The sequence below is a fragment of the Neolamprologus brichardi genome, chromosome 13, assembly GCF_056152115.1.
Source record: "Neolamprologus brichardi isolate AB-2024 chromosome 13, ASM5615211v1, whole genome shotgun sequence".
NCBI classification, from domain to species: domain Eukaryota; kingdom Metazoa; phylum Chordata; class Actinopteri; order Cichliformes; family Cichlidae; genus Neolamprologus; species Neolamprologus brichardi.
The window spans coordinates 2,550,059-2,561,629 of NC_142116.1; the positions used below are offsets into that span (position 1 = coordinate 2,550,059).

Sequence of the window (11,571 nt, forward strand, 5' to 3'; positions counted from 1 at the left end):
CACCGGGAGGAGGCCCCGGGGCAGACCCAGGACACGCTGGTGAGATTATATCTCTCGGCTGGCCTGGGAACGCCTTGGTGTTCCCCCGGATAAGCTGGAGGAGGTGGCTGGGGAGAGGGAGGTCTGGGCTTCTCTGCTTGGGCTGCTGCCCCCGCGACCCGGCCTCGGATAAAGCGGAAGAAAATGGATGTATAGATGGATCTTTTCAGTATTTTTTTTTTCAGTTTTGCATTTGGGTAGGGTCCGTGTCACTACTGGTTTCATGAGGAAATATCTGGACCCTACAGAGGTTACACAGTTAGTCTGACAATGGCACGTATTGATGTGCCATGCTAAAGTAGTTAGAGGGTTTCCTGGGTCTCCCAAGACAGTATCAGGAGAAAGACAGTTACTCTAGGAAAGCTGGGCAGGGCTGTAGAAGGTCCTTAACCCATCAGCATGACCGGTTTCAGTAAAGAACCGGGTGAGCACTGCCAGAGACCTACAAAATGAACTCCATCACTCTTCTGGTGTGAATGTCTCTGAAAAAACAATCAAAACAAACTTCATGAGGTAGCATGAGAGCCCAATATACACTAGTGGGCCCTGTGGTCACTGCCCGACACCATGGAGCCCAAGTGGCATTTGCCAAGTGGGGTTTGTGGCAGGGCCACCACTGTTATCCTGTGCTTTTCACAGATGAAAGCAAGTTTACTTTGAGCACACATGACAGGTGTCAAAATGTCTGAAGCCATGGAAAACATAATGCTGCCCGTAACATAATTCAGCATGACCGTTTTGGTGGTGGGTCAGTGATGGTCTGGAGAGGCAATGAAGGGACACACAGTCCTCTGTGGGTTAGGCAACGGCACCCTGACTGTGATTTAGTATCAGGATAAAATCTCAGACCCTGCACTGGTGCAGAGGGTTCTGGGTTCCTCCTGGTGCAAGATAATACTCATCCTCATGTAGTGAGCAGGCAGCTCCTGGAAGACGAAGGAATTAATTCCACTGACTGGACCCCAAACTCACCTAAAGCCAATGGAAAACCTCGGGGTCACTGTCCAGGAGCTCAGTGATGCCCTTGTACCCACATCATCCTGGATGTGGGATGAGATCCCCCAGGACACAAGCCATCATCCTATTGTCAGGCATGCATACAAGCATGTGGCAGTATTTTGAGTATTTTGCTATTATTATTGTTGTTATTTATTTATTTTTTTAAAGAGCGTAGAAAATTCTTCTACAGCAACTCCACCACACAGAAAGTCAGCTGGAGATGTGGGGAGTCCTAATATGGATCGAGGTCTGCTTCTTCTTTCCAGTGACCATGCTGTTCTTCTGCTATGCATGTGGTGTAGTACATAAATATGTCCGATCTTTTTATGTCTATAAGTTTGTGAACAATTAAAAAACTTAGCAAAAAACAAAAACAAAAAACTAAATTAAAATTAAAAACAAAAAGAAAAGAAAACATAAAAATGAAAAGAAATAAAAATAGACTGCCAGATGTCAGATACGATCCAGCACCCACGTGACCCTGAACTAGATAAGCTGTTGACTCAAAGGAGAAAGAAAGTAAACATGGAGTGTTGAGTTAAGTAGTTACTTTAATCTTTACAAATAAAATCAAAAGTCTGACAATCAAACACTTTCCACTTACACTCTGTAAATTCATCTTACTACAAAAGTAGCCCATTGATAGTGTAGGAATAGAAGAATAAAATAATAAATTCTTACCATATTATATTTTATTGGTGCAGCAAAAGTAAAGTGCAATAATGTCAACTTCACTGAACCAGATACAGTCATGTACTAAAATTAGCACATCCCATGTTAACTGTTGGGCTGTTGACATACAGATGAGTGAATAAATGAAACTCCTTAAAGCCAATCATGTGCTGACAGCTTCACTCCTATTCAGAAATTATTCTCTAAGTTCCCAAAAGTTGATTCTGTTCGGTTTCCCCAATCTTATAAACAGGACATTTGCATAATGACTGAAACTAGCACCATCAAAGCCATTGATCAGTGGTTGTTGATCAATGGTCATGAGAATTTGCATATTAATGATCAAGGAACTGACCTCCCAGCCCATTGTTCATTCAGTGGTGCTAGTTTAAGTTATTGTGCAAATGTACTCTAAGGATGAGAGGTTCAAGCAACTTAAAGAAGTCCAGACGCTTTTCTTTCCAAGCTCCTTAGACTACAATGACCTGGATGACTGAGAACCTTCACAGACACATGCAAATGTACTGTTTATAAAGTCAGCTGAGAGTGAAGAAGTCACTTGGATGAGTGACAAAACGTTTCTCCCACTGAAATCGTTACGTCCAGATGAACAGAATAAACTTTTGGGGATTTACTTACTTGGATAATTGTGCATGCATCAAGATATTCTCTAAATTCCTGGGATCTATCGATCTATCTATCTATAGCACAGGTGTCGAACTCCAGACCTCGAGGGCCGGTGTCCTGCAGGTTTTAGATGTGTCCTTGATCCAACACAGCTGATTTAAATGGCTAAATGACCTCCTCAACATGTCCTGAAGTTCTCCAGAGGCCTGGTAATGAACTGATCACTTGATTCAGGTGTGTTGACCCAGGGTGAGATCTCAAACCTGCAGGACACCGGCCCTCGAGGCCTGGAGTTCGACACCCCTGATCTATAGTGTTGACTGTTCTATATATATATCTATATACCTATATGTATCTATATAGATACATATAGGTATATATAGTGTTTTTGGGACATAACATTTTTTTGTTTTCTTATTTTGTTACTCATCTGTGTTGCTGTTATAGTCAAAGTAAGCAGGTTGACACAGTGTGATACCTACTGTTCACTTTTTGCAACTGCTTCTGTTAATCTTCCTGTTTGTTCTGCATCTGGAGAAATAAGTACTGGAGAATAAATTTTACTTACTAATTGACGTTAAATAAAAAAATATTAAGTGTATGTCATGTACATTGGCTGCACTGTGATGAAGCAAGAAGGTGCAGTGTTCAAATATTCATTTTATTTCTGTTGGACATACATGTGAAATTAATTTGATCTTCAATGTGCAGATGTAAGTGTTTATTTTGCGGTGTATGAATAATACACAATATATAAAAATATATATTATAGGAGAAATTGATTTTCATATTTTCCAACATAAAAGTAAAATATTTATCTTGCTTTATAAGACATAAAATAAATATATTTTATTTATTCATACACATTAATCTACACTTATGACTATATAATCTTTATTACTGCATTAATATGGTTTCAATTAATATTTCTGGCAGGGGCGAAAATATCAGGTCCCTCTCATCTATTACACAAACCTCCTCATCTCCGTTCTGATCCATCGCAGCATGACGTTCCTTTGGTGGAGGACACTGTATGACAACAGTGCATCTTTCTTTTACAATTTTGCTGTGACGGCCAGTCTTTACTTCAGGTTGTGCATTGCTCTGGAAAGGTACCAGTGTGTGTGTACTTGCATCTCACTGATTATTATTATGTACTCTGAAGGATCACTGTGATAATATGATAATCTTTCTGTTTGTGTTGCAGGTATTGTTTCATCGCCTGCCCACTGTTGGACTGCTTCAGACAAACTGAGGGTTCTGTGCTGGTCTGTGTTCTGGTCTGGGTCTTTTGTATTGTTAGTGTTGCTCTTGCTGTATTTTTAAATGAATTTGTACGTTTAATTATTTATGCCGCCCTCCCTGCCCCCCTGTTCATCTTCTGTCTCGCTGGGACACTTAAAGCTCTGCCTGCTGCCACCTCAGTGCCCACTGAAGAAAAACGAAGAACTGTAGGAACCTTGGTTCTGTTGCTGCTTAATTACTTTCTCATAAACCTTCCTGCAGTCATTCTGTTACCTGTCAGCTTGCGTCCACGTCGCCCTGAGACAGCTACTGATTTTATCATTATGATCTTTTTTCTGTTTAGTTCATTGTTGGACTTCATTCTGTTTGCCTTCATGTGTAAAGGGCCCACTTACAGGCTGCTGGCACGTCTGTGCTGCTGCAGTATGGAGAGCAACAACACAGGAGATGTGACTGATGTTAGCACAGACAGGTCAGATCATGTAGTCAGAGATGAAGGGGAAGAGGAAACAGGGTCACATGACAGGGAAGATGAAGAGGAATTAGAAAGTGTGAGATAAGCAAAAACAATCCAAAATCTTTCTTCAGCTGAAGCCTCAGGCTGTAAGAATTGTTTTGTTGAGTAGTTGGATGATGTCAGTTTAAATGTACAAATTATTTCATAATTTCTTCTAAAGGCTCCGTGGTGGTGAGGTAGCCAGAAGGACCCGGGTTCATATCCAGTTTGGGGCCTTTCAGTTTGGAGGTTTGCATGTTCTCCTCGGGTCTGTGAGCGTCCTCGTCAGGTACTTTAATTCCTGCAGTCCAAAACCTGCATTAGGGTTAGTTTAACTGGTGATCCTGAACTTCCTGTAGGTGTGACGGGTTTCCTGTGTTAGCTTTGTCTTTAACTCCTCCAAGGAGGATGAAAAGAGATTGATGAAATTTCTTCTGAAGACTTCTTGTATTCAAATATTAATCACAGAATCAATTATTATGTTATTGCTTTTTATAAGACATTTAATGATCATATCCAGCTTACATTGTTTTTTTTAAATATCATACTTAATTATATTGTTTTTTAATTTCTTGGATAACTTTTGTTTTCCCTCACAGTAACAATTTAATTCCCTCTGATCTTTTGAGTTATGACACAATGTAATGTAATATTAATGTTATTGTTGTAAGATGCTTTCTTGGTTGCTGGTTTTTTATGTTCAAAAATTATTATCATTTTTCTGAAGTTTGAACTGATACCAGATTTTTTCCTCATTTGTTAAACTCCTCTTCTTTGAGATATCAAAAATAAATAACTAAATAAAAATATAACTGTTTATAACTGTTTCTGATAGAATGAAGAGTAGACTGATATATGAAATATTCCTTTATTGGGTGAGAAAATCAGACCATGTCATAACTGCTTTAAGTCATACAGAATAGATATCAGAGCCTTAAACAGGCTGACTTGTGCTAAATGGGTCAAACTGGGCAGAAAGTCTACAAACACATAACATCCTTATAGAATATGATGTAACACTATAGATCAACTGACCTCAGAATATATAAAGCATATAAACAATTACAGCAATATGATGCAACAAACACAGCAGTGCTACTAATCCAAAATACTCAAAGCTTCATAGAACTGAAACAAACATTTATTTTTAGCTCCATTCTGCTGCTGATACATACTTTAGGTTTCTGAACATTAAACTTGTTGCTGCCTTTCATAGTGTGTAACTTGAAGGCCCTGAGTACTTTCTCCCACACTGCAAACACTGGGATGATAACATTATTTGAACATTACCTAATAAGACTGATTCAGGACAGACAGTTAGTTATTCTAAACTTTCCTAGCAGTCCTTCACAAACAGGGAACAGTCTGTCTATTCTCTCCATCTGTCAGCTGCTGCTGGCTCTTCCTCCTCCTCTTCCTCACACTGCTGAGTTTGTCCTGGTGGATCATCAGGTGGTGATCACAGATGATGTGCAGCAGTGGGTCCCTCAGTCTGTCCTCACTCTGGACACTTGCAGTTGTCACACATGGAAATCAAATGTGTGATAAGCTGCAGGATTCAAACACAAGTGTAACTTATAAACACATGTTCATACTTTTATTCCACAATCAGAGAGAAAGAAACAGAGAGAGAGTGCAGGACAGACAGACAGGTGACAGTCTCAGGTGTTTACACTGCTACAAACAGGAGGATTTAGTGTTATTACGAGTGCTAAACAAGAAGAGTTCCCAGATGGTACAGTGGACACATGTGTGACTGCTGTGATTAAAGGGTGCCTTGAGAAGCGCTATATAAATCCAATCCATTATTATTATTATTAAAGTCCGTTTGGCTCGACACCACCGAACAGAGGCAGCAATATAACATAGCTAACATTAACAGTGCAGTGAATCCTGCTTGTGCCGTGATATTCAGGACTGCAAACCGAGCAGCATCACTGACTTTCAGCTTGTTGTGTTTGTGGATATATGACTGACTTTAATTATCCACAAAATCATCACATTCTCTGTAAGATTAAGGTCGACTATCGAACGGAGTATAAAGTAAAGGCTTTAAAAGCAAGTTAACGCTGAAAGTACAAACATCACTAATGTCACATAACTTTGCCGGCATGTGGCCAACAGCAATGTTTTAATGTTCTTCATTATTAAACATTTGCACATAAATAAGTGACATAATATTCAGAACTTACTTTTGAAAGTTTACTCTTTGGCCGCTCCGCTTCCACTTCTTTGAAGTGTCTCCCAGTCCCAGTGCACTTGTTAGTATGTTTTGGTTCGTGCAACTGGTCCGTCTGGTTATTGTCTCCCCAGAAACATTTCCGTTGTGTTGTGTGTGCTTTTGCAGCATTTTTCTTTTTGCAGTGTTTTTCTTTTTGCAGCGTTTTTCTTTTTGCAGCATTTTTCTTTTTGCAGCGTTTTTCTTTTTGCAGCATTTTTCTTTTTGCAAGTGTTTTTTCTTTTTGCAGCATTTTTCTTTTTGCAGCATTTTTCTTTTTGCAAGTGTTTTTTCGTTTTGCAGCGTTTTTCTTTTTGCAGCATTTTTCTTTTTGCAGCATTTTTCTTTTTGCAAGTGTTTTTTCTTTTTGCAGCGTTTTTCTTTTTGCAGCATTTTTTCTTTTTGCAGCATTTTTCTTTTTGCAGCATTTTTCTTTTTGCAAGTGTTTTCTGAAGTTGCAGTCCGTTTGGCCTCTCAGGGCCACCGTACGAGCCACCAAAACTGCATAAATTATTCAGAGTTTGAAACTGGAATACCGATTTAATTTTAGCCATTATTCATTTATATGGTTATTTAAATAAATCCTGCCAGAAGTGACAAGCATGTAATTTGTTTCATTTTACTGCATTTTTTATGTTTTACCGTTCAAAGAGCAGATTCTGTTCTTCCTTTTTCAGTTTACTGATATCCGCTCAATGATTGTAGTAAAGATACGACTACTTTTGCCTCCCTCTATAACCAGTTATAAAGATAGTGTTCAACAATGTGTACTGGCATGTGAACAAATACAATCTTGATTAAAATGCATGTGCTTTTGTGACTGTGAAGCAAAATAAAACCATCAGCAGAACAGAAACGATGCAGCTTAGTCGTTGTACTGATCATTTGAGTTAAAATATATCTTGACTCTCGCTGGCTTCATGTTTGGGCTTCTGTGAGTTTGAACATCAGTGAGTACGGGGTGGAGATTATAAAGTTTGTTACCACAACTTCCTCGTTCAAGACAAAATTGTCATATTGCAGATTTTACCCAACGGTTCAGCTGGAAACTGTCCTGAGACAAGTAAGGGCGACACTTATTTTATACATGTTCATATTATTTCTACCAGAAGAGAGGAATAGTTATAAAAAAACATAGAAACTGACTGAATTAGAACATCTGGAGATAGTTTACTAAAGTCACTACCTTCTTTTCTTTTGTGCTTGGAGTGAGCAGCTTTTTGTGAATGTGTGTGTTGGTAATGCACTAACTGTACCTCGTCTATCTATTTGACTAATTAATATAAATAACTTCTCCCACAGAATGTCAGCGTAACTGTAGCCTGCACAGCAACACAATGTGCAATGTGAACCATGCAGCCTAATCACACGTGTTGATTTAAAACAGAGCCTGCAGCAGTAGATGTATTCATATGTATCACTGCTATGGTTAGTGCACTGATAGCTTTGACAGAACTGAATTAGATTTTTTCAGTACGTTTGTGTTGGTTCATCACGACATGCTGTTACTGAGTGCTGAAAATTCCTGGTTCAGTTAAATTCATCGCTCTGAAAATCTGCATCGAGGTGTTTTTGTTTTCATTGTTGCTGTGCAGGAATATTTAATGAGCAATTTGTGAATCATTTTTAAACATTGGCATGTAAAGTTTTCAAGATCAGAAATGCAAAGTAAATTTTTATATTAAAGTTATTTTAATTGAAATTTATGGTTAATCAAATATCTGTTAACTTCTCTGTGATCTCACAAAAAAAGTGTAATCCAGTTGAGTTTTAATCAAGTTCAAGTTCAAATTTTATTCGCCACATGCAGGCTGCCCTGCAGTGGAATGGACCCGCCCCCCGACCTTACATACACGACACAGACATCAAGTGTTAGCGATCGACTTTAAATGGTGTTATTTTTATATTTTCATACTCCCTCCCATCACCACCACTGTTTATTATTCTGTGCCAACTTTTGTTTTGACAATCTTTTTTTTTTTTTTTTACTTCAATTCATAGCGAAATCACATTTATTTCACATTCTCCAGCACAATTCAGTCCATGTTATTATTATTGGCGTTGCTGCTTGTTAACCTATAATCAGTAATTTCATGACGGAACAATGTTAACAATGTTTTTATTTTTTTTTTATTTTTTGCTTTGTCACACAAACAAAGTGTATTGGTATGAATTCCAACACAACCCTATCACAATATCTTATCCCGAGTTTCGGAAAGTCCTTGAAGTGATGATGTGGATCGACACATGTGTCTGCTTTCTTTTGACCATACTGATGATCTACCGTGTGTGTTATGTGGTAAGTAAAGAACAACTTTTTTCTTTGTGAATAATTTGAAGCAGAGATGAAAGCAGATTTTGCAGATTATGTGGTTCTGTTGGCTTCATCGGGTGATGGGAATGAGAATCAGCACCAAATCTGAGGCCATGGTCCTCAGCCGGATAAAGGTGGAGTGCCCACTCCGGGTCAGGGACGAGTTCTTGCCCCAAATGGAGGAGTTTAAGTATCTCGGGGTCTTGTTCACCAGTGACGGGAGAAGGGAGCGGGAGATCGACAGATGCATCGGTGCTGCGACTGCAGTGATGCAGACGCTGCTCCAGTCTGTTGTGAAGAGGGAGCAGACAGTAAAAGCGAAGCTCTACGTGAGCTGTGGGTAGGGACGTAGATCAAACGGTAAATTGAGAGCTCACGAGCTGTGGGTAGTGACCGAAATAACAAGATCGCGGATACAAGCAGCAGAAATGGGCTTCCTCTCTCTTAGAGATGAAGATTTCGGCCATCCGGGAAGAGGCTCAGAAAAGTTAAACATGGAAGCATATACACATGCCGGTGTCGTGCCAAACTAGGTATCCCCGACAGAATTTGTTTCCCTTACATCGGGAGCACACGCTGGACTGTCCAAATCACGGACAAATAGTATCCCACATTGTTGATTTTTAGTTTACAAACACTTCTTATAATGACTAACTACTCCTGACATTTTTGAGATGTTAGCTCTTTATACAACAAAGTTATAGTGGGATACAAATAATATCAGGCTGATCCTGCCACAATTTGTTCCCCCTGTGTAAATCACGCACAAACAGTATCCCACATTGCTGATTTTTTGTTCACAAACACTTCTTATTATGACGCATTACTCCTGAAACTTTGGAGGATTTAGCTCTTTATATAGTAAAGTTACAGGAGAATAAAAATAGTTATCAGCCAAAACGTTAATGGTTTATTAAAATAATCCCATCAGATACCCCATGAGCAATAAATATATAATTTTCTGTTGTAACCCAACTGAATGGTAATGTAATGATACAAATTTTTCACTTTTTCACAAAATGAAAACATCAGTACTTGCTGCGTGCTCCCAGCTTAGGGGAAACAGATTCTGTCGGGGATACCTACTTCGGCACGACCACACGCATCACATGTACGGTGTGAGTTAAATAAAAAATGCACTTTTCCATTTACGAGTTCACAAATATTACTGAGTCAATCAGAATTTAAAAGCACATACCACAAACACCATAGAGCAGTTACCTTAAAGTCACTATTCTCATTAAGGCAGCGTTGCCTCTCACAAAACAGCTCTTATTCCTTTAGCAGTGGGTCAGTCATTCCTAAAATGTAATTTAAGTTCATACCACTTCTAAATGATTGACATTTATATTATATGTAGTGTTGTGAAGTAACCCGACTGAGTATTTTGTCCTCTGTTGCTTTACATGCATCAGCAGTTTCATACAAGTTTTGACATCAGATAAAAGTCTGAAAAGCAAAGAAGTCAAGAGACACTTTGATTTTAAAAAGTTTTCAACAACCTAAAAGAAAAGTTGGTTGTTGTTTTGTAAATTAGTCTCCTTCTGGTGCCTGAGAGCATAATAACATAATAAACAATGTCATGTTTATTCCTGCATTTATTTATTGTTATTTTAAATATTAATTTATATTTCCTACAGGTGCGAAGGAGTCCAGTCCCTGTCATCTATTACACAAACCTCCTCACCTCCAATCTAATCCAGATCTGCATAATGATTGTTTGGTTATTAAGAATAAGCAGTACCATACCTGCTGTTATTCACCTCTCGTGTGTGATGGCCAGTCTGTACTTCAGGATGTGCATTGCTCTGGAAAGGTACCTGCATGTCTCTGACCATTATATTTTACTGTGAAGCATCTTACAGTCAGAATCATATTATTCTGCACTGTGATGATACAAATTAGTGTCTTTCTTCTGTTGCAGGTGTTTTCACATCACATATCCACTGTTGGACTGCCTCAGACAAACAAGGAGTTCTGTGCTGGTCTGTGTCCTCGTCTGGGCTTTTTGTATTGTCAGTGTCCCTCTTGCTACAGTCTTACATGAATTAGAACGTTTAATTATTTATGCCGCCCTCCCAGGTCCCCTGTTCATGTTCTGCTTAGCTCGGACCTTCAGAGCCCTGCCTGCTGCCACCTCAGTGCCCACTGAGGAGAAACGTCGAAGTCTAGGAATTTTGATTCTGTTGTTCTTTTACTACTTTCTATTAATCGTTCCCACAATCATCTCTCGTTACGTCTTTATCATCTTGTCTTTGCTCAGTCCTTTTGTGGACCTGATTCTGTTTCTTTTCATGCGAAAAGGACGCATTGACAGGCTGCTGGAGTGTCTGTCTAAATAGTTTTATAAACTGCTTTGGACACTTTTTATATCCCAGGATTAAAGATGTTCAAATCTTTTAAAAAAAAATTAGTTTCCCACATTCGGTTTTAATGTTTTTACCTTTTTCTTGCTTGTAATTTTGTTTCCAAATAATGTTTTCAGTTCTCTGTAACATTTTGAGAATTGAATAGAATTTTTTATTTTACATTATCATTTTTTCTTATGGAATCATTTATTAACATATCGTTCTATTTAACTATCAATGTATAATATATTTTGTTCCTTCACATTAACATTTTCATTTCCTCTGGTCTAATGAGTTGTAGAAATAATATTATACTGTTTATTATGTATATGATATGCATATGTAGCTGATTACAGTGACTTCAATAATGAAGCTGCTTCACCGCAGGTTGAAAAATTGCAGCAGGAGGCATCTCTCCTTTGTTGTTAATAACTGGACTGAACAAACAGCAAGAATATTTGTGATGTGTGACATGGAAAAGAGTTTTGTACAAATGTTCAAACACATAAAAGAGTCTTTGCATGTTCAATGTTTTTAAAGATGTAACTAGAGAGATTTACATTCCTGTAAATAATATTTATTTACTTCAGTTTACTGCACTGGTGATATGAGG

The 11,571-nt window shown here is 38.4% G+C and overlaps 2 protein-coding genes across 2 annotated transcripts; both read left to right on the top strand.

The window, feature by feature from the left end:
- The first annotated feature begins 1,258 nt into the window (after positions 1-1,258).
- LOC148099881 (uncharacterized) lies at positions 1,259-4,142 on the top strand. Its single transcript, XM_087849673.1, has 3 exons — positions 1,259-1,339; positions 3,274-3,449; positions 3,545-4,142. The coding sequence occupies exons 1-3, from the start codon at positions 1,259-1,261 to the stop codon at positions 4,140-4,142; spliced, it is 855 nt and encodes a 284-aa protein (XP_087705799.1).
- Positions 4,143-8,526: 4,384 nt separating this feature from the next.
- On the top strand, positions 8,527-11,025 carry LOC148099882 (uncharacterized). Its single transcript, XM_087849674.1, has 3 exons — positions 8,527-8,595; positions 10,251-10,426; positions 10,535-11,025. The coding sequence occupies exons 1-3, from the start codon at positions 8,527-8,529 to the stop codon at positions 10,950-10,952; spliced, it is 663 nt and encodes a 220-aa protein (XP_087705800.1). The 3' UTR covers positions 10,953-11,025.
- The last annotated feature ends 546 nt before the right edge of the window (positions 11,026-11,571 follow it).

What these genes read in the sequence shown, in the direction of transcription:
- LOC148099881 (XM_087849673.1), top strand. Translation starts at nt 1,259, where the DNA reads ATGTGGGGAGTCCTAATATGGATCGAGGTCTGCTTCTTCTTTCCAGTG. An exon ending in TCTGCTATGCATGTGGTGTA is followed by an intron (nt 1,340 to 3,273) that starts GTACATAAATAT and finishes TATTTCTGGCAG; the next exon opens with GGGCGAAAATATCAGGTCCC. An exon ending in TTGTGCATTGCTCTGGAAAG is followed by an intron (nt 3,450 to 3,544) that starts GTACCAGTGTGT and finishes TTTGTGTTGCAG; the next exon opens with GTATTGTTTCATCGCCTGCC.
- LOC148099882 (XM_087849674.1), top strand. Translation starts at nt 8,527, where the DNA reads ATGATGTGGATCGACACATGTGTCTGCTTTCTTTTGACCATACTGATG. An exon ending in TCTACCGTGTGTGTTATGTG is followed by an intron (nt 8,596 to 10,250) that starts GTAAGTAAAGAA and finishes TATTTCCTACAG; the next exon opens with GTGCGAAGGAGTCCAGTCCC. An exon ending in ATGTGCATTGCTCTGGAAAG is followed by an intron (nt 10,427 to 10,534) that starts GTACCTGCATGT and finishes CTTCTGTTGCAG; the next exon opens with GTGTTTTCACATCACATATC.